Consider the following 26440-nt stretch of genomic DNA (forward strand, 5'->3'; position numbering starts at 1 on the left):
AGAGGAGGTATCCATCAAAAAATGAGAATCCTTGACTAATAATTCACAGCTTGTTATTATTACAGCTCAGTTTCGTTTTTTGTTAAATGAAACCACATATTAAACAGTAAATAATAAATAAATGACTTCTATCAGCCAATTCCAAGAGAGATTTCCATTGTTCTTCAAACAACCATTTGGCTAGACTTAGAAAGTGTGTATATATATATGATTCATCTATTATTTGCCTAATTATAAAACGAGTTGGTAGAGGTTTTGAGAACCAAATAAAATTCTAGTGGTCAAAAATAAAGGTCTGACACCAGTCTATATCTAAATACATATTTTAATGAAAGGACACACTGGTGAAAAGAATTTCTGTTGTTATACTCAGGATGAAATGGATCTTCTACATTATTTTACAGAATAAAGGGAACTATGCTGGTTGTTATTCAACTATGTTTACCTTCTTGTAAGAAATAAGACATCAGTTGTTCAACATACATGATCATATCTACCAGTGGGACACAATATACGGTTAAGTGGGCAGCTCTCATGTCTAAGAACACGGATTCAAATCCTGGCCATACTATTGTTAATTCTATGATCTAAAGTAAATATCTCCAACTGTTGGGCCCCAATTTCTCAATCATTATAGTGGAGATGGCAGTAATAGTACTTACTTCATAGCATTTCTTATAGGATAAAATTACATAATAAATATACTCTATTCAAGTCCTGGAATTCAATATTAAATACTTCTAAATTATTCTATAATAAATACTGAAAAATATTAATTAATTAATTCACATGAGTTATACTGCATATTATTAGCCATATTTATTAAGAGCAGTGGCTGTAAAAAACAAATCCTACTTTTTAGTGGCCTAACTTAATAAAAGTTCATCCCAAGCCAAAGTTCAATGCACGTAGATATTTTTGAGTTGCTGTCCACCATGTGGTGACTCAAGGATCCAGGCTTTTTTATCTTCTGGCTCTGCTACCCCCAGGGGGCTCCTCAGTTTTCTACTGCATTCTTTTTTACTTTTTCTTTTTTCTCTAAATTCAATTAGCCAACATATAGTACATCATTAGTTTCAGATTTAATGTGTAATCATTTATCAGTTGCTTAGAACACCCAGTGCTCATCACGTCAGGTGCCCTCCTTAATGCCAATCACCCAATTACCCCACCCCCCCACCCACCACTGCATTTTTTGCTTAAATGTGACATAGTTTAGAGGACAAACTTGCAAGTGTGGCACATCATTTTTGCCTACATCCCTTCTGCCAGAACAATTTGCATGACACCACCCAGATGCAAAAAGACCACTGGAAAATGTTGTTTAACTGTGTGTCCAGAAAGAAGTACATTCAACTCAGTATGCATCCAAGTCACCAGCGTAAATCTTCATGAGCTAAAGATGGTATAATTGAGAGTATTTTCCTTAGCCACGTTTGAAGCATTGGATACACCAGTATATGTAAAGAAGGAACCTTCTGAATACATAAGGTTTATATATATATATATATATATATATATATATATATATATATATATATATATAGGCACTAGCACTGCTGACCACTAAATAGTCTTACACACTCACCTTACTTGGCAGTCTCTGGTTTTTCTTCTCCTGCACTGGTTCCTCTTCTACAACGTGTACCAGGATGCTGGTAACAGAAAAAAAAAATTTTACCAAAAGTTTTATGGTTTTTGCAAAAGAAAATGCACATCCTTCCTATTCTTCCTCTAGATTCATATCTTGATTTATCTTCTCTGGGAAGACCTTTTAACATGGAGGCTGTGAGCATCCCTCACTGGTAACCCCATAACATCTGTCATAGCATTTGGTACATGGGATTCTCAGTGTCACTTTACCGGACTTGGCTACTGGAAGCTATCTGAAGACTGACTTAGGTTGTTATCTGAGTTTTTCCTCACCTACTACAATGTCTGCCACATAGTAGACACTCAATATCACTTACCAAATGAATGAAGGAATTTCGGGGTATAACCCAGCTGTACATTTTCATCAGTAAAGAAAACCATAATACAAATAAAACCTGAATACTCTCTATCAAAGAATAAATGATTCATGAAAAAACATCAGTAGGAGGAATATACATTTTTCTTTAAGTACAAAACTCTTTGTATTTTTGTTTTCAATTTTCAACACTTAGCACCATACTTTTAAAAAGTAAAAAAAATCTTGACTATTTCATCAGGATCCAGTACATTGACTTGGGAAATATTTTCCTTTCCTACATGTATTCATGTATTTTAGCTAGAAGATAAGGACAAACAACTGAGAGCCAAGGGTCCCAGGGATTCTTCTCCCAGAACTTTTGTGCTATCATTGAAAAACCGAGACCATCTCTGACTCTCTATTAGTGAGACATTATGTTTTTGGCAACCTAACATTAATCATAAGACAAACGGCTCCTTTTGAGGGGTAAGAATGAATACTTAAGCTGCAGATAGTTTACTTTTCAAATTAAACTCTTGTTAAAATGTCTATGCTACCCAGAGCAATCTATACCTTCAATGCCATCCCGATCAAAATTCCAATGACATTTTTCAAAGTGCTGGAACAAACAATACTAAAATTTGTATGGAATCAGAAAAGACCCCGAATCGCCAAGGAAATGTTGAAAAAGAAAAACAAAGCTGGGGGCATCACATTGCCCGATTTCAAGCTATATTACAAAGCTGTGATCACCAAGACAGCATGGTACTGGCAGAAAAACAGACATACAGACCAATGGAACAGAATAGAGAACCCAGATATGGACCCTCAACTCTATGGTCAAATAATCTTTCACAAAGCAGGAAAAAACATGCAATGGAAAAAAGACAGTCTCTTCAATAAATGGTGCTGGGAAAATTGGACAGCCACATGCAGAAGAATGAAACTCGACCATTCTCTAACACCATTCACAAAGATAAACTCAAAGTGGATGAAAGACCTCAATGTGAGACAGGAATCCATCAAAATCCTAGAGGAGAACATAGGCAGTAACCTCTTTGACATCGGCCACAGCAACTTCTTTCAAGATATATCTCCAAAAGCTAGTGAAACAAAAGCAAAAATGAACTTTTGGGACTTCATCAAGATAAAAAGCTTCTGCACAGCAAAGGAAACAGTCAACAAAACAAAGAGGCAACCCACAGAATGGGAGAAGATATTTGCAAATGACACTACAGATAAAGGGCTGGTATCCAAGATCTATAAAGAACTTCTCAAACTCAACACCCAAAAAACAAATAATCAAGTCAAAACATGGGCAGAAGATATGAAAAGACACTTCTCTGAAGAAGACATACAAATGGCTAAGAGACACATGAAAAAATGTTCATCATCATTAGCCATCAGGGAAATTCAAATCAAAACTACATTGAGATACCACCTTACACTAGTTAGAATGGCAAAAATGGATAGGGAAAGAAACAACAAATGTTGGAGAGGTTGTGGAGAAAGAGGAACCCTCTTACACTGTTGGTGGGAATGCAAGTTTTTACAGCCACTTTGTAAAACAGTGTGGAAGTGCCTCAAAAATTTAAAAATTGAGCTACCCTATGACCCAGCAATTGCACTCCTGGGTATTCATCCCAAAGACACAGATGTAGTGAAAAGAAGGGCCATATGCACCCCAATGTTCATAGCAGCAACGTCTGCAATAGCCAAACTGTGGAAAGAGCCGAGATGCCCTTCAACAGATGAATGGATAAAGAAGATGTGGTCCATATATACAATGGAATATTACTCAGCCATCAGAAAGGATGAATACCCAACTTTTACATCAACACGGATGGGACTGGAGGAAATTATGCTAAGTGAAATAAGTCAAGCAGAGAAAGTCAATTATCATATGGTTTCACTTATTTGTGGAACATAAGGAATAGCATGGAGGACATTAGGAGAAGGAAGGGAAAAATGAAGGGGGGCAGAATCGGAGGGAGAGATGAACCATGAGAGACCATGGACTCTGAGAAACAAACAGGGTTTTAGAGGGGATGGGGGAGGAGGGGTTGGTTAGCCCGGTGATGGGTATTAAGAAGGGCACATACTGCATGGAGCACTGGGTGTTATACGAAAACAATGGATCATGGATCACCACATCAAAAACTAATGTTGTATTGTATGGTGACTAACATAACATAATAAAATTTAAAAGAGTAAAAAAAAAACTTTCATCAGAGACAAAAGATTTTGTCAAGGTTTTTTCCATTTACAGTGAAACACAACATGAGAGAGCATTAGGTCTCTTCAGTATCTTTACATTACTCTAATATTTTAGATCTTGTTATAGATATTCAACTTTGAAAAATGTCTTTCTTCATATCAAAACTTCTAAAACTTAGGGGCACTAAAGACTACTGCTAGTACCTTATCCAGTCCCAAATAGTGAAATATTTAGCACACATTATTCTAATAATAGTGACAACCTATTCAAATTGAGATTAAAGTTTCTCCTTTGCATATCTATTGCTCACTAATTACTACCACAATACTACTATATTATCAATATTACCCATTATAGTACATGTACTATGAATATTACTATTTACCTATGACATCTACTTTATCAGAGGCAGTGCACTGTAGTAGAAAAAAGCTCACCTTCTTTTCTGAAACCAGACTTTCTGGTTTAAATCCCAACTGCACCTCTCACTAGCTGTAATTTTAATTCACAACTTGTATTATCTTTCTGTGCCTCAGCCTCCTCCTATGTAAAAATCCACTTATACACTGAAAGCCTTATGGAATATTGGTACATCAAAAGCCTCTAGAAATATTTAGCGATTATTACCTACTGAGAGAGTAATACATGTTCAACTTTTCTATGTTCTTATTTCTGTTTTCCCCCATCCTAAATTAATCTGTCTTCTATCCTTACTCATGTATTGAAATTGTTCTAACAAACATCACCAAATTGCCAAACTCAGTGGTTTGGTTTCCATCTGGAAATATTACTGCTTTCTTTGTAGCATGTGGTCCTTTTAACCAGACTCTTTTCCTTAAAATGTTCTCATCTCTTGGGCAAGGAGAAGAGGAATGGAAAGACTCAGAGAGACTGAGATCACAGTGGCTCAGAGAAAAACAGTGTAAGGAGAAGGCAGTAACTGGTTTACATGTTAATTTGGAAGAGACCAGGCAAATAACAACAACTAGAATCCTGGACTCCAGTCTACTTTCCCTATAATCCATCCTTCATATTGGCCTTTCTGAGACAAAGATATGATCTTGTTTTATCCCTACTTAAAACCTTTATTTCAGGCTCTTCAATAGGAGTGAAAGGAATTTGGATATAGTTTGTATGTTTGGGGGGTAGGAGTGGATCACCTGTATCATATGTCTGAATGTAGTGCATTTTTCCAAGAGAAGATCCACATATTCCCTTGGGATCCATCTCTCCTAGATCAAGAACCACCACCCCAGTGGCTAAAGTCTAAAATCCATAAGAAAAGATAAAAATCTTCACCTTAACGCTCACCAGTCCTTTTCTCTCTTCCCCCATCCCCACCATGATCTTACCATGCTCTACTAAACACTGTTTTTCACACTTCCAAGGTGTACAAACTTTGTCTACTTCATGGAATGTCCCTGCTTTTAATTGCCAGCTGGCAATCGAATATTAATTTTTAAGACTCAATGAAAATTTCATCTCCTCTTAGATATTTTTCTGCATGACATCCAACATAATTGTAAATTCCTGAATTTTGCACCCACAGAACTGTGCACATACCTCTATTATCTGCTTATCACATGCTCCTGAAGTTGTCTGAATGCCTGTCGCCCCACTGAACAGTGAACTCTGAAGGCAGGGCCAGGTCTTATTCATCTCTGTGTATCCACCAGCACTTAGCCTATTGCCAGGTACTTTATAAAGAGCATATAAATGTTTCCTAAATGAGTGAGTGAATTCCTGGTTGCTGTCTTGCTTCCAATTCATCTGTTAGGTGAGGTACTGTATGGGCTTTACTTAAATAAATGCTGGTTAACCCACATGGCTACCATACCCTTCCATATAGAGATGAATTCAGGAATAAAGTGCTATGCCTCATACCACTTCGAAATTGTTTTAAATCATGTCAACATCCTATCAATAACCAACTTAGTAGTTGCTGAAGGAACAATGTTTTGATGCCATGCTTTTTAAGTCCAGGGAGGTCAGTACTCCGTCCAATGGCATCATCTGTCACAACGGGGCTCGTGGTGATGTTATTTCAACAACAGCCCCACCATATATCCTGAATTGTTAGAGGGCAAAAGTGTGGTAGAAGTCACATGCATAGCTAGTGAGGGAGAAACTGAGTCAGAAGCAAGTGATAATATTTTAAAAGACATAACTCTAAAGTACTTTTGTTCTTAGCACTAAAATATACTTTCACTCCATTGTTTCATCTTTGTGGATTTAAAAAACATCAAACCTCTTTTGATCCAGAGGAGATACAAAATTTTCTTATGAGGGTGTATAAAGAAGTTAGAATTAGGGATGCTTCTGGCATCTCCACTTCGTACAGAGGAAAAGATTTTGAAGCTGGGAGAACATAAACAGTATACACTAACTCTTGACACACCATTGCTTTCTTAAACTAGAATAATAAAAATTTGCAAATGAACAAAAGAGTGGGAGGTAGATATCTGATTTACAATGTTTTTGAGATAAAGAACACTATAAAAAAAGATCAATGTGAATAATAAAGCATTGTTAACTGAGTCATGACATTTCTATTCTAGTGACAATTGAACAGCAGAACTGCAAATGAGCACCTTGTGCCACTTTCAAAGTGGGAAGAAGACATATAATTATAATTCTTACACTGACGAGAATTCGAGAAAATCTGGGGAAAACTTTATTGAAAAACATATTGACATATCGGTATTATAAATTATTTTCTCTTATTAAACCAAAAAAAAAAATTCTTTTGTTGGCTAGCTCATCATGGCACAAAAGGTGTTTCGTGAAAAGGCATCCCTGCCTTAAAAAACCTTTTCTTACACTGAAAAATATCTACCATATATTTATTCCGTAACTTTCGCAACATGCAAGCTATATCAGAGAAATATATTTTCAAACAGTTTTAACCTCCATTGTCTTGAGCGCACGTATCAACATTGTCATGTCACTTACCGAAAATCCTCACAGAAACCTTGTATTTAGTCAAAACTAATGAATCTGTTTTAACACCCTTTACGAAAGTAAAAGAAGATATGATATTATGTTTTCACTTAACATACATTTTCATCCATCTCCTTTCTTTGTTGGCTGGTTCACGGGGGGGAAAAAAAGCTGCAAAAATGACAGGGACGTTATCAACTGTAGTGTTTTAATAGAGAACCGAATGGAAAATGGCATTTTGCTGAGTGAACTTCTAAATTAATTAAAAAAAAAAAAAAGAAGAAGAAGAAGAAGAAGAAGAAGGGTGAATTTTCTCCTGATGTTTAACTCCACTGAAGTCTCGGAGGGTAGACTCCCAAGTGTTGAAGGAAGCTCTCTAACTGACCCCATTACTGCGTCTGGCACTTGGGAAGGCGAAGGGGCAGTTGTAAAGTCGGACACAGAGTGAGCACTGCGGAAATTATAGTGTGGTGCTAAATGTATCCTCTGCAGGGTGCTTTCCTATCTTCAGAGAACACACTCATTAAGTGCTGCCAACAAGAAAACTAAGCATTTTTCTTTATAAAGAAGTGCCACCTTTTATGGAACATCTGGAGCTCATCCAAAGGGCTTCCAGAATAGGTGGAAGAACATAATGAAGCAGAATGGCTCAGCCACTGAGGTTTTCACATCAGCTGCAGCATGGAGTTATGGCTACACAGGAACCAGGGTTATTCACCTGTCATTATAATGTGCTTGGAAGACCCAGGAAGAAATGCGATGTGTCTGGTCCATGTAACATCCTTAGCTGGCACTTGGAATCAGTCTGCAAAAGGCCTACTTACACACTTAGAGGAAAATATGTTTTGGCTCCTTATTATAGTTGACTAAGCCAGTTTTATCCACACTCCATTATTTCCCCTCTGCCTATTAGTGATAAAGATAGACCCGGGGATTTGGTTTTTACATTAACCTGGTGTTTTCTACAATGTCTGCTGTGATAAAGAATAAAGATTAAGACACGCAGGAAATATATAGACCATAGACATGGCATTCTTGTATATATCCAATGCAGATAGCTTAGCAGTTTATACTCGAGAAGAAAAGAAAACCACAAGAATAGGCGGGGAAAAGGAGGGCACAAAAGTCAGATTGACTAAGCATATCAAAGAAAGAGCACAATGAAAGAGGAACAAAGATTAGGTCTAAAAGAGTGATCATAACAACAAATTCATCCATGAGGAAAACAAAACAAAACAAAACACTGAAAGTATCCCAAAGCAGCCCAACCTTCATTTGTATGTGATTTAAGCTGAATGCACGCAAGCTTGTGGTTGATGTGGTTCTGCTCTGTGGTGCTCTTAAACTTGGCTAGTACACACTGGAAAAAGAAATTTCTTAGACTTAAGTTTTGGAGATGAACCTGGGGCAGGTCACCAGCCCTTACGACTCATTATGACAAGTCCAGAGTACAAGAACTTGTCAATAGAGTCCTCATGTTTCTAGGGAAAGAGAACTTCGATCCTTCTGATTCGAGGTGCCACAATTAATTTCCTTGAAATCTTGACCAAAAAAACATTTGCTTAGAATGGGAAAGGGGCTCATTTCGATTCTAACTAAAACTTCTTAATCATATGTGGGGCCAAATTACTGGACTCAAGTGTTTATATCTGTGCTTTGCACTTACCTCAGTGGATTTTAAGGAATCTGTGCAGAGATATATGGTAGCAAGAGTTTGAGCAAACTGGGTTTGAGTCCTGGCTGTGTGACCTTGGGTACAAAGCCAGTTTCAGTTGCTTGGTGGCTCATAATAGGTGCACAATAAATGAAAACTTGAGACAAAAGTCTTGCTTTCACATATTAACATCCTGCTGCAAATAGACTAATACAGAATAATGAGAATCACCTGAAGCAGGAGGCAGACATGTAGCCATAAGACATGCCAAGTTTCCCATCACTCTCTGTTGAATGGAATTTACTTGAAATTAAAGTCCGCCCCTAACGCAGACTTACAGAATCAGAAATCCTGAGAGTATAACACAGCAATCAGTATTTTAACACGCACTCCAGGTGATTGTGATGAATGCTAAAGTTTAAGAATCACTGCCTAGGTATTATAAAACAAGGTCTAGGTGGGCTCATGCCAACATACTGTATAAACTGTTTACATACTCCAGTTGGACTCAACAAGCTGATCACCTGTAAAGGTGTTCCTCTCAGAGCAACCTTGACAATAGCAAATGTATTTTCTTTAAAACATCAGCAGTATCTTCTGACTTAGGGAGCTCTCTTAGAGGAAAAAAAAAACCAACTCTTTCGGTCTGGCACAATTACTGAATTGGACTCACCTGGTATATTTATACTTGTTTGTATCACCAAGGGACAACTTCAGACAAAGTATGGCTGGCTCATTTCAGGTTTAAATATTCCATTAGCTAAGTACTAAGTAAGTTCATGTAACCCAGGAGGCCCTATGGTTCCATTTTAAGTATTATTCCTTTAGAATTTCTGTTACTGTTTTCAACCTTTTGAGCTTCTGCAAATGTACTTGGCATTCAATTAAAGTGAGATTAATCCAAAGCAGATGTAGCAGTAGTAGAGCTCTGTTTGTTGAAAGCCTAGCCATCCAAAGTACTAAATTATAAGCACATAGACACAAGTAAATCCATAAATATCAATTATTTAAAATTATTTAAAATGCATAGTTTTATATAACTCATTTGACAAAAATACAAATGCCAGTGAGCTCTTAACAATGAACTATAATGACTAGTTTTACCTTTATGGCAATATAAAAGTATTTCAGAAGCTGAAGACCTGGAATTTCAAAGAGTACCCATCTCCGGTTGCCAAGAATTCCAATTTTACCCAAACCTCCAAGCCTCTCTTGCTGTGACTGTACTCCTACCTTAGATCTTAGATTTCCAGAGGAAAAAAACCAGCAGAACTTCTCTGTCCTGTCTGCTAGAGAACATAAAATTACCTAGAGAAACCTAAAGCTTAAAGGGTGGGTGTGGTTAATATTGTTATTTACTAAACCAGATAGAGCCAGAGCACTCACCTACTAGACCTACAGGGTGTCAGCCAGGCTCAAGAGTGGTGGTGGTGGCGGTGGTGGGGTTTCTATGACAACCTAATTGCTAGAGCCTCTTAAAGGGGCAATCAGGTAGTTAATCCACCCAACTGATAGGATGAGGACCAGCCCTCATCCTCTAACTGAGCGATGCCATGTAAATATGGAAGATGGCCTTAATAATGATAGCTTGGCATAATCATATGCATCAGAGTCCCAGAAAGTGGGACAACAGCCAAACTGCCTTATTTCCCAGCATACACAATCTCACTGTCCTTTTCCCCCCTTCATTTGAACCTTGGCCTACCTGGGGAATTCTGACCAGCCATTAATCATTAAGCAGAATTACACTGGCAAAAAAATCAGGTTAAAGATGGCATAGAAGGGTTGCCTGTGGGCAATCTACCCGTTGACACATTTGGCTCCTTTAAATACACCATAAACTCCCCAAAGGCACAATTATGTCTTACTCACCTTTGTATCCCCTGCATATACCACAGTGGTTAAGAGGAAAAACTGTAGCTGCCAAACACCTAAATTCAAATTCTTACCCCGATCTTTACTAGCTTAGGAATACAACAGTGAATAAGGCGCAGCCCCCTTCCTCGCTAGGAAAACTGAACTTGTAATAACTTCCTCATTGGGTTATTGTGAGGATTAAATGAGAATCCATTCAAAGCTTCTCATAGTGTGAAGCAAATGTTAACTATCATTACTTTTATTATTACAGCAGGAGCTAAATGAATGAATGAATGGATGAATTGGTGTGTGGGAAATGAAATTGACTGACATCTACAGTTCATTCCACACCTAAAATTCTATAATTCTATTTAGTTTCTAAAGAGCTCCATCTCTGAAAACTTCTTATCTGAAAATATTGCACCAGCACTGGTTATTATCGTGCCTGATTCAGATGCAATGTAATATACGAAAGTGCACAGGACTAGAAGCCAGAGAACCATATTTAAGCATTCGATTACCTGCCATTTAGTAAGCTGACACACACCTACATTCATTCAACTTCTATGCCAAGCCCTGTGCTAAGCTCAGGGACTCCAAGACATAGGCCCCTTCCCTCAATAGTGGGAAAGATGCACTTATCACAGAATGTCATGGAAGCACAGAAGTGACCTTCTTTTTCACAGGTTAGGGAAGGCTGAGATGTCCACGAGGGCAGAAATGGATTTCATTCATCTTTGTATTCCCAGTACCTGGAAGGATTTCCAAGTACAGTAGCAGTTGACAAATAGTTGTTAAATAAAGTACCATTTCCTCTGACTCTTGAATGATGAGCAGGAGTTCAGCAAGGTGAGGCAAGAAGGGAACTCTAAGTAGAAAGAATGACCTTGTAAAGGGCACTCACAAAATTGGGAGGTACAAATGTACGTGTGTGGGGAGGGTGCTGTCGGGACGGAAGGAACCACAGAGAAATGAGATGGTGGCTGTGAAAGCAATATGAGTTGAAAGCGTACAGCCATTTTGTTGCTGTGCCGATCTCTGCCCTCATTCTGACCTCTTTGGCATCCACGTAGTTCTGAGACGTGTTCCTCATTCACCAGCTCCAGTGTCCTGTCCAAACTGCCTTCATTCTCTCTTCCCCCTTTCTTTATGAAAATATTTTAGAAATTCACTTAAGAATAAAAATACACAATACTTGCCTTCATCATTCCTTTTGTTAAAAAAAGGAAGTACGTCTAGCACTTCCCAAAAAAGAAAATTATCAATGTCTACACACTGACCTCTCTAGCCACTAATGTTTCCATTCGACTGTCTTCTTTCCTAATCCACATCATCACATTAGCACGTCTTAGCACTCATTTTAAAGATCCTCATTTTTAATTTGTCATTTGTAAAAGGACTATTTCTTCAATGAAGCAATATATCCTTCTGAGCTTTTAGGACAGCCCTTTGCGCTGAAATGTTCATTTAAGAAAACTTACTTGAAAGACTCAGAAAACTGGAAAATTCATGCTTATTTGGAAAATTCAAAAAACACATCTGTGAGTGGAGGTTTTATCGGAGCATCTTTCTTATGTGTAATTTCCAGGTTACTGCCACAATCAAGAATAAAAATCCATGCAAAGGTTTTCTTCGTTTACACCCAGATATCATCCTAAAAGGAGACCAAACACTTCCACGCACTTCCTGGTTTCTGGCTTTGTAGCCTCCAGTGCAAGTTGGTTTTGAACGCTGAAATTCACCCCAACAATGTCATTGTAATTCCTGGGGACGATCTGTCATCTTTCCTTACCTCAGCTTCTCAAAACTTGAGTTCCTGATTTTGTTTTTGCTGTCTCACAAAGTGCAAATATGACTCTGAATAGTTTTTCCAAGAAAGTTTTCATTGCTTTTCTCTGGGGTAGGACATTTTCTTCTGACAGTGCATGATGAGAATGCCTTATTGGACTTTTGCACAGAAAAGTCAAGTGGATTGAGGATAAAATTACCAAGGCATAATCTTATTCCCTCAAAATGGAGAAAATGTTGTATGGCTGTTTTCTGGTACTTAGTTTTATGCAAGAAGGATTGGGGGAAAACCTCAGGACAGGTCTTTCTATAGTTTTGCTTGTCTATGTGTTGGAAAAAAATCTTTATTTTTGTAATTCAAAATACTTTCTAGGATTGTAGGTCTCTTTTTCCTAAATTTTAGACAGTGAGGTACACACTCAAAAATTGTTTCTACTAAAAAAAAAAATTGTTTCTACTTAGAACATAAACTTCAGGATTATCTTTGAACAAAGCTTATGTTTAAATTGCTTTGGTTTCTTCTTTGGAAAACTTTTTTATTAGGTGACAGCTGTGTGCTCTGACCTGTGTATTAGTGTCATTTTTGCTATGACACAGCTTGAATCCTGTGTTTTTTACTTTTGAACCATGGGAAAGTTTTTCATATTTGCTCTCCACATTACTACTGATATTTTCTGCAGTGTCAATTCTGTGTTTTGCTGCTCCTAAGGCAGATTTTAATTCTCTATGTACAATTTTGACTTTTTCAGAATCTTTAATTTCACTATGTCCTTTTGGATCTATCCTGCAGGCTTTTCATCTCAATTTGCCTCTTGAGATTATCTTCTCTTTTCTTCAGAGAGCTCTTCATGCAACCTAATGAGAACCTTGAACAGTTTTTGAAACTTTCCTTCTGTTTCTTGTAACAAACCCTATCTGGATTGGTTAGAGTGGCAAAGAATTCTAGCTCTCTGGTCAGGTCACCAAGCACACCTCTTCAAAAGCCATGGCAGCCCAGTTTTCGGGGTCCTGAGCCAGGAACAGGGAAATAAAAGCTGTTCATTTCCCTCTCAGTGTAAGTGCCAGACTGATTGAATTCTTCAGGTCAATTCTAATGGGTTGATATGTGATGTAAATATTCCCCAGGTCAAAATAATATGTATTTTGTAGATGTGAGCATTGTTCTTTCCTGTTTTTTTTTTTTTGTCACAAGTATTTTAGAAGGAAACTAGCAGAAGCTGTATCAAGGCTTGCTAAACAGGAAGCCTTGATTACAATGACTATTTGGCCTCTGGAAATGATTTTTAAACCTGTCATCATTAATAAATGGAATAATTAGACAATTTTTCTAAAGGAGACTTTTTTTCCCTTCAAATGGCCCAAACACTTCATAGAATTGTCCTGTTATTTTTAAGACCTGAAATTTTAACCTAACTTTGTGCTAGCTTGTTTTAACACTCTCAAATATATTCAGAATAGTCTACCTTAACATGCTTGAATGTTGAATATTTTATGCTTGGACAAAGAGCAAACTGTAGGTCTTTCGCCAAGCACAGTCAATGTACTTGAGTATGGGTTACCAAAAACGCTGGAGATTTTTTTTTTCTATTTATTGTTATAGCTCAAATCCTTGTGTCTCTGGTAGGCTTTAAGTGACATAAATATGCATTTCCATCTGCACATCCTTGTCAGGAATAGTTCTGCTGGGAGGTGTTATGCCACCCAAGTACTTCCAGAATAGAGTCTGTTAATCCTGTTACCACTATAGAAACTCAGAGGAAAAGTCTACTCAGGCCACTACTGCAGCTGCTGTGGCTGTAAATGTTCCAGCAACCACACCCTGGGTACCAAAAGGAAGCTTAAGAAAATTGATTTTCCTTCAGGTGGAGGGGAATAGAGAGAGAGTTGACCTTAGTCTATTACTTAGACCAGTGGTCTCCAAAGTTTTTATTGTAAACTTTTATCAGTAAAAAAAAAGGGGGGAGGGAATAGCAAGCCCACCATATACACACACACGCATCCATACAGACACACACACACACACACAATGGACACATACGCTGCCGTATTAACTGCTACATACATCATAAAATATGCAAAAATGGCTACTATACTGGGATTTTTTAAAAGTCAACATTAAATAGATGCTCTCACCCCATTAGATAGTTTTGCTATTCCACTAGGTCTATATATGCCACTTTGGAGACCACAGGGTTAACTTCTACCAGGTGGTTCCACCAGGAAAATAAATCTCAACCCCTCAGTTAGATTCGTAGATTCCGTAATACATTGGGCATATGCTGTGGGCAAAAAGGAGTTGTGAATAAACAGGTCGTTTGTTTCTCCTGGTTATTTCTTGCCCTTCCTTCCAGTGTGGCTTGACTTCTGGCCTCCCCTGAGTCTCTGTGGAGAATATATCTCTATTCGCCATTTATCCAGGTGAATCGTGGATGGATACTAACTGGACAAAGCCTCGAAATAAACAGGGAGCCTCCAAATTCTGTCAACTGATATGTCACCTCAGAGCCCTTGTGACACAAAGGCAATAACCAGCTAAATAAACTAAATTCAATTATCAATTATCCAATAAACATTGTTCAACAAGAGGCTCTTGATCTACAAACACAAAATGAGTGTCTTTACCTACCTAATCTGTATAATGCAGGGGACCTCAGAATTACCCATGAATCTAGTTTTGGAACAAAGATTCCTCAGAAAGGGCAGTGAATGTGAAAAAAACCTTCTACTTCTCATGATAGTGAAAGACTATCTTTATGGAGTAGAAAATTTGGAAACTTGACTCAAAGTTCTTTTCAAACTGATAAAAGTAAATTATTTTATTGGTAAAATCTAGAATTGGCCTGAGAACAGCAAACTTCTTCCAATCACTGTTGGTGTAAGTATAAATTGACACAATCTTTCTGGAAGGCAATAATTTGTACATTATATTCAGACCTTTAGAAATCTGGCCATTAATGCAATGTCATTCCCTATGAATTTAACCTATATAAACCTATATATGTATTTATATATGAAAAGATTCATGAAGATAATGTTTAAGGCTATTTAAAGTAGTAAAAATAGGAAATGATCTATTTTTTTATTGAATGGGGAAATTTTTAAATAATTTATGATACACCATGCAAGGAATGCTATGCATTCTTTGACTCCTTATTTATTAAGTACCAACTATGTCCCAAGACCTCTTCTAGGATATAGCAATTAATTAATACAGACAAAGCTCTCATAAAGGTGATATTTTAGTCTAGGGAAGAAGAGACTTGAACTCCATAAGTGAATCAACGAACACATAAACTAAACATTTTCAGAATACTGGAAAGCACTATGAGGACAATGAGACATAGAATTCGCTGGTGGTGAGAGCCTGGGACTACTTTATATAAGGATTTCTCAGCCTCAGTACTAGGGACATGTGAAACCATAGTCTTTATGTTTTATTTGGGCAGGGTGGGGGAGAAGGAGTTCTTGTGCCTTGAAGGATGTTTAGCAGCATCCCCTGGGCTACTCACCCTACTAAATGCACTCGCCCCAAACATGACAACAAAACATGTCTCCAGCCATTGCCAAAATCTGTCCCTATTAGAAATATTGCTTTAGATTTAGTGTAAGAGAAGGCCTCTCCCAGGAGGTGACATGTGAGTTGAGACCTGAGGATGTTTTTTTTTTTTTAATTCTTATGTTAATCCCCATACATTACATCATTAATTTTAGATGAAGTGTTCCATGATTCATTGTTTGTGCATAACACCCAGTGTTCCATGCAGAATGTGCCCTCCTCAATACCCACCACCAGGCTAACCCATCCTCCCACCCCCCTTCCCTCTAGAACCCTGTTTGTTTTTCAGAGTCCATCGTCTCTCATGGTTCATCTACCCCTCCGATTTCCCCCGCTTCATTCTTCCCCTCCCGCTACCTTCTTCTTCTTCTTTTTTTTTTTCTTAACATATATTGCATTATTTATTTGTTTCAGAGGTACAGATCTGAGATTCAACAGTCTTGCACAATTCACAGCACTTACCAGAGCACATACCCTCCCCAGTGAGACCTGAGGATGTTTTTAAATAATCTTTAGGATATAGAGAAATGCTCCTGATATAATGGTAACATATAGAATATATTCAATAAAATCCCAATACTGTTTTTCTTTTTAAATCTCTACCTAGAAGACAATATAGCATCATGGTAGAAGCCTGGACTTGGAGCCAGATGGCTAAGTTAAAATCACAAGCTTCATTGCTTACTAGTTGTGTGACCTTGAGTAAATTCCTTCACATCCCTGTACTTAAGGGTCCCCATCCAAAAAATGGGGATAGCACCAGTAGTACCTACCACAGAATTGCTGGGAGTTTTAAATGAGTTCATTTATGCAAAGGTCCTAAAAGAGTGAATGACACATCTTGGAAGTACTGTATATAATATACATAATATATTAAAGTGGGTGACACATCTTGCAAGTGGTAGACATATGATATACCTATTAGAATATATTAAAATTAGAATATATATAAATATATTTCTCTCTTCTGATTTTAATATATATAATATACACATATTCCAGATCTGACATATATATAGATATATATACGCCAAATATTTCCATTGTCTTTTTGTGAAACAAATATAATAATGTGTTAATAATGGTAGAATTATAGGGGATTTTATTTTCTTTGTGCCTTTTTATAGTCCTCACAGTTTTACAGATATAAATGCAAATGTTGCCTTCAAATCAAAATAAAAATTAATACGTATTTTAGCACAAAAGAGAATTTTTAGACTTTCTTCAGTATTAACTGGCATATCGAGAGTGGGGGAGGAAGACCGACGGAAGATGTGCTCAGAAAACCTGTCCCAGGGAAAATGAGTCAATTGTCAACTGAGAGCTGAGACACCCCACATTCAATCTGTCAGTCAGTTCGTCAGTCATCTGAAATTTATTTAACACCTGCTTTCTGCCAGACACTGTGCTAGGTGCTGGGAAATCAAAGATGAATGGAGCATGCATTTCCTCAAGGAGCTCACAACAGGAAGGGGAAGAGAAATACATCCACAATTAACCACAGTACCAAAAAAAAAAAAAAATAGGATATCAACCCAGAAATCTGGGGACTCCCAGTTGGAGTGGGGGGCATTGCAGAAAGCTTCACGTAGACGGTAACACCTGCATTGGGCTCTGAGGGATATGGAAAATGCAGTCATTTGTTGGAGTTCTGGTTTTGAGCACACACACGCAGAGCCTCCCTTAATCAACGACTAGCGAGGTCAGTTACCCTCAAGAGAGAAACGTCAGAAGGGACACAGGAGTTATACTTCAGAAAAGTATTTTGATCTCCTATCAGAGTGCCTGGTTTCATAAAGCGATTTACGGATGTAAAGTTTGACAGTCACAGGAATTAGAAGACCTAAGTGCAAGTCCTAGCTCTGCCCCTTACCAGCAGGGTAATCTTGGGCAAACCACTAAAATCTCTGACCTTCCATCCATTTCCTCATTCGTATAATAGTGATAATAATACTTTGCAAAACTGTTGTGAGCCTCAAATGAGATAATGCAAGAAAGAGACTTTAAGTGGCATTCGCTTCGTTGGGATGAATAAATTGTGATGGTTTTAACATAATAGAGAATATTTTGAATAATTATAGCTTAATTTTTAACATTTATATTTAAATACTGACAATAAAAAAGCAACCGTATATGTAATACCAATTAGGCATGAGTTTATAGCCTGATTGGCTTCACTGAGTTTTTTAAAGCCCTAAACCTATTACTAATCCAAGCATCAAGCTGTAAAACTGCTAACCAATTTGTTTTTTCCTGAGATAACAACATCTTTATTTCTTGAGACATTTTACAGAAACATTAAACTGAAGGTAACTGCATACAAATGAATTGGAGACTCATAATTGCACGCTGTTCTCATGTCTGAAGAAGATCCAACCACCTCCTAGGACAGAATTTTTCCTTGATACAAGCTTAGGATCTAGCTATGAAAGTGTATCAATTAACCTGCATCTGTCTGCGGCTGCCAAGTGTACCACAGGGGAACAGAAAACAGATAATGATCTAGAAGCGTTAGGCCAAAAACCCCACTTCGGTCCCAAAGGGTTGAAGATGCTTGGCAGGTATGGAGGAAGCTTGGCGAGGGGGCTCTGTTCAACCTTATTCTCTCAGTTCTTTTCCCCTCTTTAATCCTTTTCACCTTGAACACTCGCTGCTATTGTATCAGGACAAATGATATTCTTTTGCTTTTTCTCTCTCTTAAAAAAAAAAAAAAGATTTACTAATGCTGATTGAAAAGGCTTAAAATGTCCCCTTGTCACAGCCCTCGATAAACATTTCATCTAACGTTTTTTGAAGCAGGGTTTTAGTTGAGGCACCGCAGAAGACAAAACAATGGTATATAAAACTACTGGTTTAATTTGGAAGTCTTTAAAGGACATCTTCTCACCAGAGCCAGCATTTGAAAATTCCAGAAAAAAATGTCCAATATCTTTACCTCACCTATTCCACTCCCCTCCAAAAAAGAGGTTTAATAAACCCAAGATTTTTATTTTGTCCAATCTCATAGGAAATAACAATGGAACATGCCATGAAAAACTTATTTCCATTCGTTTCAAAAAGGTGAGACTAGCTTCATCCCTTAGTTTGAACAAATTATCCCCCATTCAGTTTCCAAAAAAGAAAATGTGTTGTTGTTTTTTTTAAATACAGCTTCTTTAAGTACCAATCACTTTTCAATATGCATTTGTCAGGACTGAGAAATCCTCATCTTCCTAATTGTATTCTGTCTTTAGCCGTAAGGATCAGTTTCCCAAAATTGTACTCAATATAAGCATAATAGTGCTCTACACCTCTAGAAACTGTGATTCTAGCTCTTTCTCGTAATTTTCAGCAAGTTCCATCATGTCGAATGCTCTTCAATTTCATATTCTTATCCACCAAGCTATGGAGAATAGAGCCCATACATTCTAGTATTAACAACAAAAATCATTTCTGACATTTGTATGAACTTTATAAACTCTACATACAAAGGGGAAAAAAACCTTTTTTCTTCTTCTTCAGCATTACTTCAATTAACTACATTTACTAACCATAATTATTTGTTGATCATTTGGTAGCTTATACCTTGAGATGTCACCTGTCTGTTTCAATCTGATTTCAACCCCAGATAATTACAGTATGAAGTTCTAAGCTAGAAGATATTTTAAATCCAAGGGAAAATATAATTTATCATGATAGCTTTAGAAATGGCCCATACTTTCGAAATACACACTGACTTTAAACATTTTGGTCCAGAATTAAAATCACCCTGTTTTTTTTTAAGATTTTATTTTATTTTTTTATTTAAGAGAGAGAGCACAGAGGGAGAGGGAGTGGGAGAAGCCAGACCCTCTACTGAGCAAGGAACCCGATGCGGGGCTCAATCCCAGGACCCTGAGATCATGACCTGAGCCGAAGGCAGATGCTTAACCAACTAAGCCATCCAGGTGCCCCCAAATCACCCTGTTTTAAACACCTATCTGACAACATTTGCGTAGGCTTCTGGAGTTTACTACTCACAAGAAAAACTTAACATCTTTTTTCTATTTTGCAATAGAATGCATAGATTAATTCAGAACAAGAGAATGGGAAAACAGTCTGGTAATAATGAGCGACTAACATTTGGTGTGTGCGTATGTGTGTGTGTATGTTTTGTTTTGATTTTTTTTTTAAGATTTTAATTATTTATTCATGAGAGATAGAGAGAGAGAGGCAGAGGGAGAAGCAGGCTTCCCACGGAGCAGGGAGCCCGATGCGGGACTCGATCCCAGGACCCTGGAATCATGACCCGAGCCGAAGGCAGACGCCCAACCATCTGAGCCACCCAGGCGCCCTGTTTTGATTTTTTAATGAGTATTATGATCAGAAGAATATTACTCAAAACATTTTGATTATAGTGTACAAGATGTCTTGGGGAGGGCTGTCACCACAGTTGAGACCACTGGTGACAGAAATAGTAGATTTAAGAACAGAGAGGATTCATCTTGAGTGGTAGTGATGGGAATGAGAAATCTGAGATGCACTTGTAAGATATTTAAAAGCAAAAATAAGTAAGAACTGGTAAATATTTGGATGGAAGGATGGGGCAATTCAAAGAATATTCTGAAGCACCGGGAATTTGTTAAAAATGACAATACAATGAAAAGAAATTGAACTATGGGTTCTCCAGAGATATCCAGAGTTACCCATTTTGGGGAGAAGAATAGGGCCTTCGTAGAAAGAGATATACTAATTGTAAATATTAGCTGATAACTCAAGTGAAAGTCCAATAGTCAGTTACAAGTGTGTGACTACAATTTGTGCTAACTGTGGGCCTCTTGAGGACCAAGACTATTTGCTGTTCTTCTTTGAATCTCTCAGCACCCAGTACGGGGCCAGACACATAGTTTAACACTCAGTAAATGTGGCCCAGCTGGCTGATGAACTGCACAGAGTTTTGGGGGCCAACTTCACAAAGAAAATAATTAAATTCTGAGTGTGGACAAATAGGACCTTCAAGGGTAGGGTACAAAAAAAAGGAACTAAGAGGACAAAAATAGGAATAAAGGAATAAAGATGTTGAAGGAACTGGAAGGGAAAAAAAGAAACCAATAACAGAGACAGGGCAGATCAGGGAATTAAACTGAGAGAGAGAAAGAGAAGAAGGAAAGGGAAGGGTAGGGGACAGGGAGGGGAAGGGAGAGGTGACGGGGGGGGGGGGGGGGAGGAAAACAAGAATAGAATCAGAGGAGCCAGGGAAGAAGAGATGCTACTTATTGACAATTGGAAAGCATATATATAAATATATGCACTCAAATAGAGAATGCATGGATGCAAAAATTACAAAGTCACATTTAGTGAGCAGAAATGAAAATCATTAAAATGTTTCCTTAATAACTTAAAGTAAATAAATTAATAGCTCCTGTCATATTGATTCATCTATTGCATGTGGGCACTCAATAAATGTTAATTGAATTAAATTAATAACATTTGCTCAATGACAATAAAAAATTAACTGTCTTTTCTGTTACTTAAGTTTATGCCCATTGGTTCTGTAATTACTTCTAGCCCAAACATGAATTTTCTATTTCACTGACTTAAGATACACTTTAATTTTTTTCCCTAAGAAATAGAGTTGAGCTTCTAATTTTTGTCCTAATTTTGGTGTTTTTTTTCTGTTAAAAAATTATTTTCTCTAAGTTAATGTCAAGAACTATGTATAACATCCCAAATATAGTTTCACGAATTCCTTATTTAATTCCAAAATCGTTTTCTCTGCAGGAGATGTGATACCACTTTTTATATGTTTCTCCTTTTAGCCTATGCTACTTTATAATACTTGGGATACAATGTCAAATAACACCGCAAAAGAGGAATCTGGGGAAATTTATTGATAGCTTTCCATCTATAAAAGATGGAAGATGTCAGTAACATTCACCCAAAAATTGTGACTCACTTCAGATGTCAGAATTCTGGGTTGAACAGACTGGGGTCTGAAATGTGTGCATGTCAGATGATTTTTCTAATGAGCAACAGATAGTTCCCACTGGGGAATGAAAAAAAAATAAAAAATATAAACAGAGATAGAGAATTAAAATAACTTTATGAATGGCAGTTTAACTTCTCCACAAAATTCTCTCAGTACAATCCCAGTGACTCCAAATGGTTGCTTAATGTAGCACACCACTTAGATTCAAAATGCTATACTTAAAATTGTCGCAAAATTAAAAAGAGAATCATATACCACTTGGCTGTATACAGTATTCTCCGCATGTTCTTACATTCCAGTAACCTCTATCCAACATTTTTTTTTGTTACTGAATTACTTTGTGCAAAAGCAATTTAAATTACATGCAGCCTGACTACGTGTGATAATTTGAACTGATTGTTAATTAATTCCGTAAGTAAATAGCTGCCGCAATCTCTATACTCATCAAGGTTTCGTTATCTACCAGCTCTTTCTGAGCTGCTCTTTAATGTACAGTATAAAGCAGCTGTAACTGAAGATGCAGGATTCCCTGAGTGTGCAAGAAGGTAGTCCTGCTTTGCAGAGACTGCTCAGGGACAGAGGCATCTGGAAAGCTAAGTAATCTGCTAGACTAGATTTTGGGTAGGTGACACATCATGCGTGGGATTCAGGGTTCAGAGGGGTTTGCTGATGTGCGGTCTCAGCAGCTAGGAAGCAGAGATAAAAGCTAAGAATCAGAGTCTATTACAGAGACAAGGATGAGAGCTGAGCTTTGGGAATACACCAGGCCTGGATTCAAATCCTAGTTCTATCATTTGCTAATGAGGACCACTGGGACAACTTATCTAAATAAACTAAGTTTTGGTTGCACTCCCTCATCTGTTAATGGGGGATACTAGTTACTCTCCTCTGTTCAGGGAGGCTGACAATATCTACCTCCTGGAGTCTTTGTGATGCTTCAGGTAAATACGGTATGTAAGTGCTAATATGGAACCTGATGTAAAAGGCATGCGACATGCTATGGTGTATGTGGGTGTGTATATAAAGCAGTGGCTTGGATTTCCACCCTAGGTGACTTTGCCCCGGAGGGGAAATTAGGCAATATCTGCAGACAGTTTTGTGTGCCACAACCTAGGACAATGGGTGCTACTGGCATCTGGTAGGTAGAGGACAGGGATGCTGTAAACATCCTACGATCTCCCCATGACAAAGAATTATCTGTCTCCTAATATCAATACTGCTCCAAGTGTTCTAAGGCATAATTTGAATGGCTATCTGTTTGTAATATTAGCTAGCTGTTGGACACTTCGATACTCCAGAAAAATAAACCATTATTTTTATATCATCATCATTACAACACTAATTTGGTGAATCTCTCTGGGACTAGAGGAAGCCTAGGGTTTCCCAATCGGTTGAGCTAATTCCATCTAGTCACTATTACATTAATTGCTATCAATGATCGATGTTTTCATGAACCCTAATTTCCACCAGTCCAGTTTAGAGTGAATCAAACCACAACCAAGAGATTTAAAGCCAGCAACATAAGGGGTAGGGAATAAAAAGCAAACCTCGTTGAAAGCCAAGGCTGTTTGGAGGCTGAGAAAGAAACAAGACAATGGCGTGTTCCGGACTGACAGTTCCCATGCCAGTCAGGAGCCTGTGCAGCCTCATGTAGGGAGCTTCACAAATCCCCCAGGGGCTGGGAGCTAATCTGCTGAGGGGTGGGAGGGGTTGCCTGAGCTTGAAGAAATCCCAAAGTTTTAAAAGATTTCCCAGGTTATTTTACTCTTTAGACAAGTCTGGGAACCACTGACCCAGGAGATAGGACCCAGTAGAGATCTCCATCTGCCTGAAACAAAGAAGCATTTGGAAAAGGTGATGAAAATGGATGTTGGCCACTCGTTGTAAGCATGGTAAAAAGCAGGTTGCGAGCAGTAGAATTTATTCTAGACACTCAATGAGCATTATTGGATCAACCAGGCCTTGGGTTAGCCACAAGAATGCAAGTCTCCAGAATGCATCTTCACCATCTCCCAGTAGGGCTGCCAAATGACCCGGACTGGTGTTTGTGAAGGGCTTAAGGTGTCCCTAGGAACCAGCTGGTCTGCATGTTTGAGAATACCTTCTATTAACTCTTTTCTCGATCTTAGGATTCTGTGTAATGGGTATAGGTAAGTTATGGCCGAGACTGGTTATGTCTCAGACTCTAACATGATTTCATGATATGTTGCTCTGTCATACACTCCTCAATATTGTGACTTAGTTATTTCTTTGCTAACTCCTTTGATGCTTGTGGAAACTGGGGTCCATGCTGGTCTTAGGCGCTACTGCATCCCCCGTGCCCAGCCCAGTGCTTCTTACATAACAGACCCATATATGATTATGTGAGAATGAATGAATGAATGAATGAATGAATGAATGAATGAATGAATGAATATGGGAGCTCTAAAAGACATGAGGCACCTCGGCCTTCTTGGTCTTTTCTATGCCTCTCCAAACCAGAATCTCAAGGGTCAAGGATTTTGCCGGAGGTTCCCTTCCAGGTGGTTATATGGAAATAAAATATATTCCAAAAAGCACACCCTCAAAAGCCATATCAACACTCACCTGAATAGGATCCTCACAAATGCTAAGGCAGGGAAAGGGGTGGCAACAGAAAGTCTCTAAGGCTAGAAACAGATATGAGCTGATAGAGGTTCATTTATAACCACTCCTCTTATGCAGAGGAGGAAACTGAGGTTTGTAGAACCAAAGAAATAAAAACAACTTGATTGAGATCACATACATTATTGAGCAGCACTGTCCAGCATTTAAGACCCTTTTACTGCTTCTGGGATCCAGACCATAAGCTGACAACAAACTATGAGATCTCATTGATGCAAGTGAATGAATTATTTGTTTCTCTCCACTCATCACCTTAAAAAAAAAAAAAAACCACATAGTAGAAATAAGTGTTACAAATTACTGTGATAGGGAAACTTGCACTGTGTGTAAAATTTTACAATTATTGCACTTTTTAATTCTTACTTATATTTTTATTCAAAATGATTCCGTTCAATGATGCTTCGTTCTCTTAAATAAGACCTTATTCTCACAAAAGTCTTGAGTGTGAAACTTTCTGCAAGTGTCCATTCTGAGATCACTAGGTCATGTCAACTATAGTGGGTTTGTGTATGTGTGTTTTCTTTTTTCATCTAGATACGCAACTCACAAATGAAAAGCATGCAGACGAGAAACCCATTAATGCTATCATTATAAATTCAGTATCCGAATTCAATATCACAGATGGACCAGCCAAGGAAACCCCCAGTGAGAAAAAACTGTCAGAATCCAGCACATCACTGTCCTCCCTTGAAGAATGCCAAACGAAATTTTCCTACCTCCAAACTGATACTTCAGTTCATCAGAGAGACACTGATGGTACGTTTCTCAGAATCAACCCATCTCTAAATAAAGCTCCCCAACCCCCAGCCCCTGTAAAATCATCACATATGCTGTTAGAAAAAAAGAGCCTTTATGAATATTAAACAGTAAGACTTTGATTTGAAAACCCTGGTGAATGACACATGTCAAGGTCACTCTGCAATTATGAGGTGCTTGGCAGATTGTTTGCTCTCAAAGCTGGAAATCAGAGGCAAAGTGTTTTAAATAGCTGGAATGAGGTATAATCATTCTTGCTACGGAGCTATGAAGGGGATAAAGAAAAACGGCAAACTTTTCTCAACTCTGAGACTATTTCAGCCCGTGATGCTAGGCTGAGAGAAGAAGGCAGAGTAGAATGGTATTAAAATGCTGGAAATGTATAAATGTGGATTGTAAAAAATATCAAGATGCTTACATCAGCAACCAGGGTTGGTTCCTCTAGGTGATATCACCTCCTGGGCATTCTGATCAGTGCCAACCTACACCCAACCACCCCTGTATATGACTATAAAAGGACCATTCCTTCTGCGAAGCCAATTTCAAGTTTATTTGGTTCTAAATGGTCATCACAGTCAAGTTCAAAGTCAAGCACTCCACACCAAGACGTATGTAATTTTACTCAGGTTGCCTTTGCAGTGTCCTTTACAGGACACCCAAACCATTCAAGAATTTTGTAGTGTTCCATATCTGCATTTGCATTTAAAGAAAGCTTGCAGTGTCTCAAAGGAAAATATAAGAGGGTATAGTTTCTAGTCTATATTTAAATTAATATTTACTTTTTGAAAACAAGGAAAAAATAAATAAATGGACTTTTGTGTAACAGGAGCTCTGGAATCACATCAGTTTAATTCCTGGCTCTGAAATTTATTAACCGTATAAACCTGGATAAGTTTTTACCATCTCTGAATCTCAGTCTTTCAGTTATATAATGGAGCTAGGGTGTTTTGAAGACCAAATGAAATAACATGTACAAAGGATCCAATACAGGACCTGGCACGTCATAGGTGTTTGATTTTTGCTTTCATTATGGTTATGGTTTTAGAAAGCAAGGGGAGAAATTTATAACATGCATTCCTTATGATCTTGTGCAAACATGTCATGGCTGCTTTAGACCAGAAGCTACAGAC

At 37.9% G+C, this 26440-nt stretch overlaps 1 protein-coding gene across 2 annotated transcripts in view; it reads left to right on the plus strand.

Moving 5' to 3' along the window:
• Nucleotides 1–26440, plus strand: part of MDFIC2 (MyoD family inhibitor domain containing 2) — a 105506-nt gene that overhangs the window by 71447 nt on the left and 7619 nt on the right. For both annotated transcript variants that reach the window (XM_045861971.1, XM_045861972.1), the window contains one exon: nt 25089–25310. In XM_045861971.1, the coding sequence (XP_045717927.1) occupies nt 25089–25310 (222 nt within the window). The remainder of the gene's footprint in view (nt 1–25088; nt 25311–26440) is intronic.

This window comes from Mirounga angustirostris, unplaced genomic scaffold (genome assembly GCF_029215605.1).
Source record: "Mirounga angustirostris isolate CCGP_5_RB_7025 unplaced genomic scaffold, mMirAng1.0.hap1 SCAF_1, whole genome shotgun sequence".
Taxonomy (NCBI): domain Eukaryota; kingdom Metazoa; phylum Chordata; class Mammalia; order Carnivora; family Phocidae; genus Mirounga; species Mirounga angustirostris.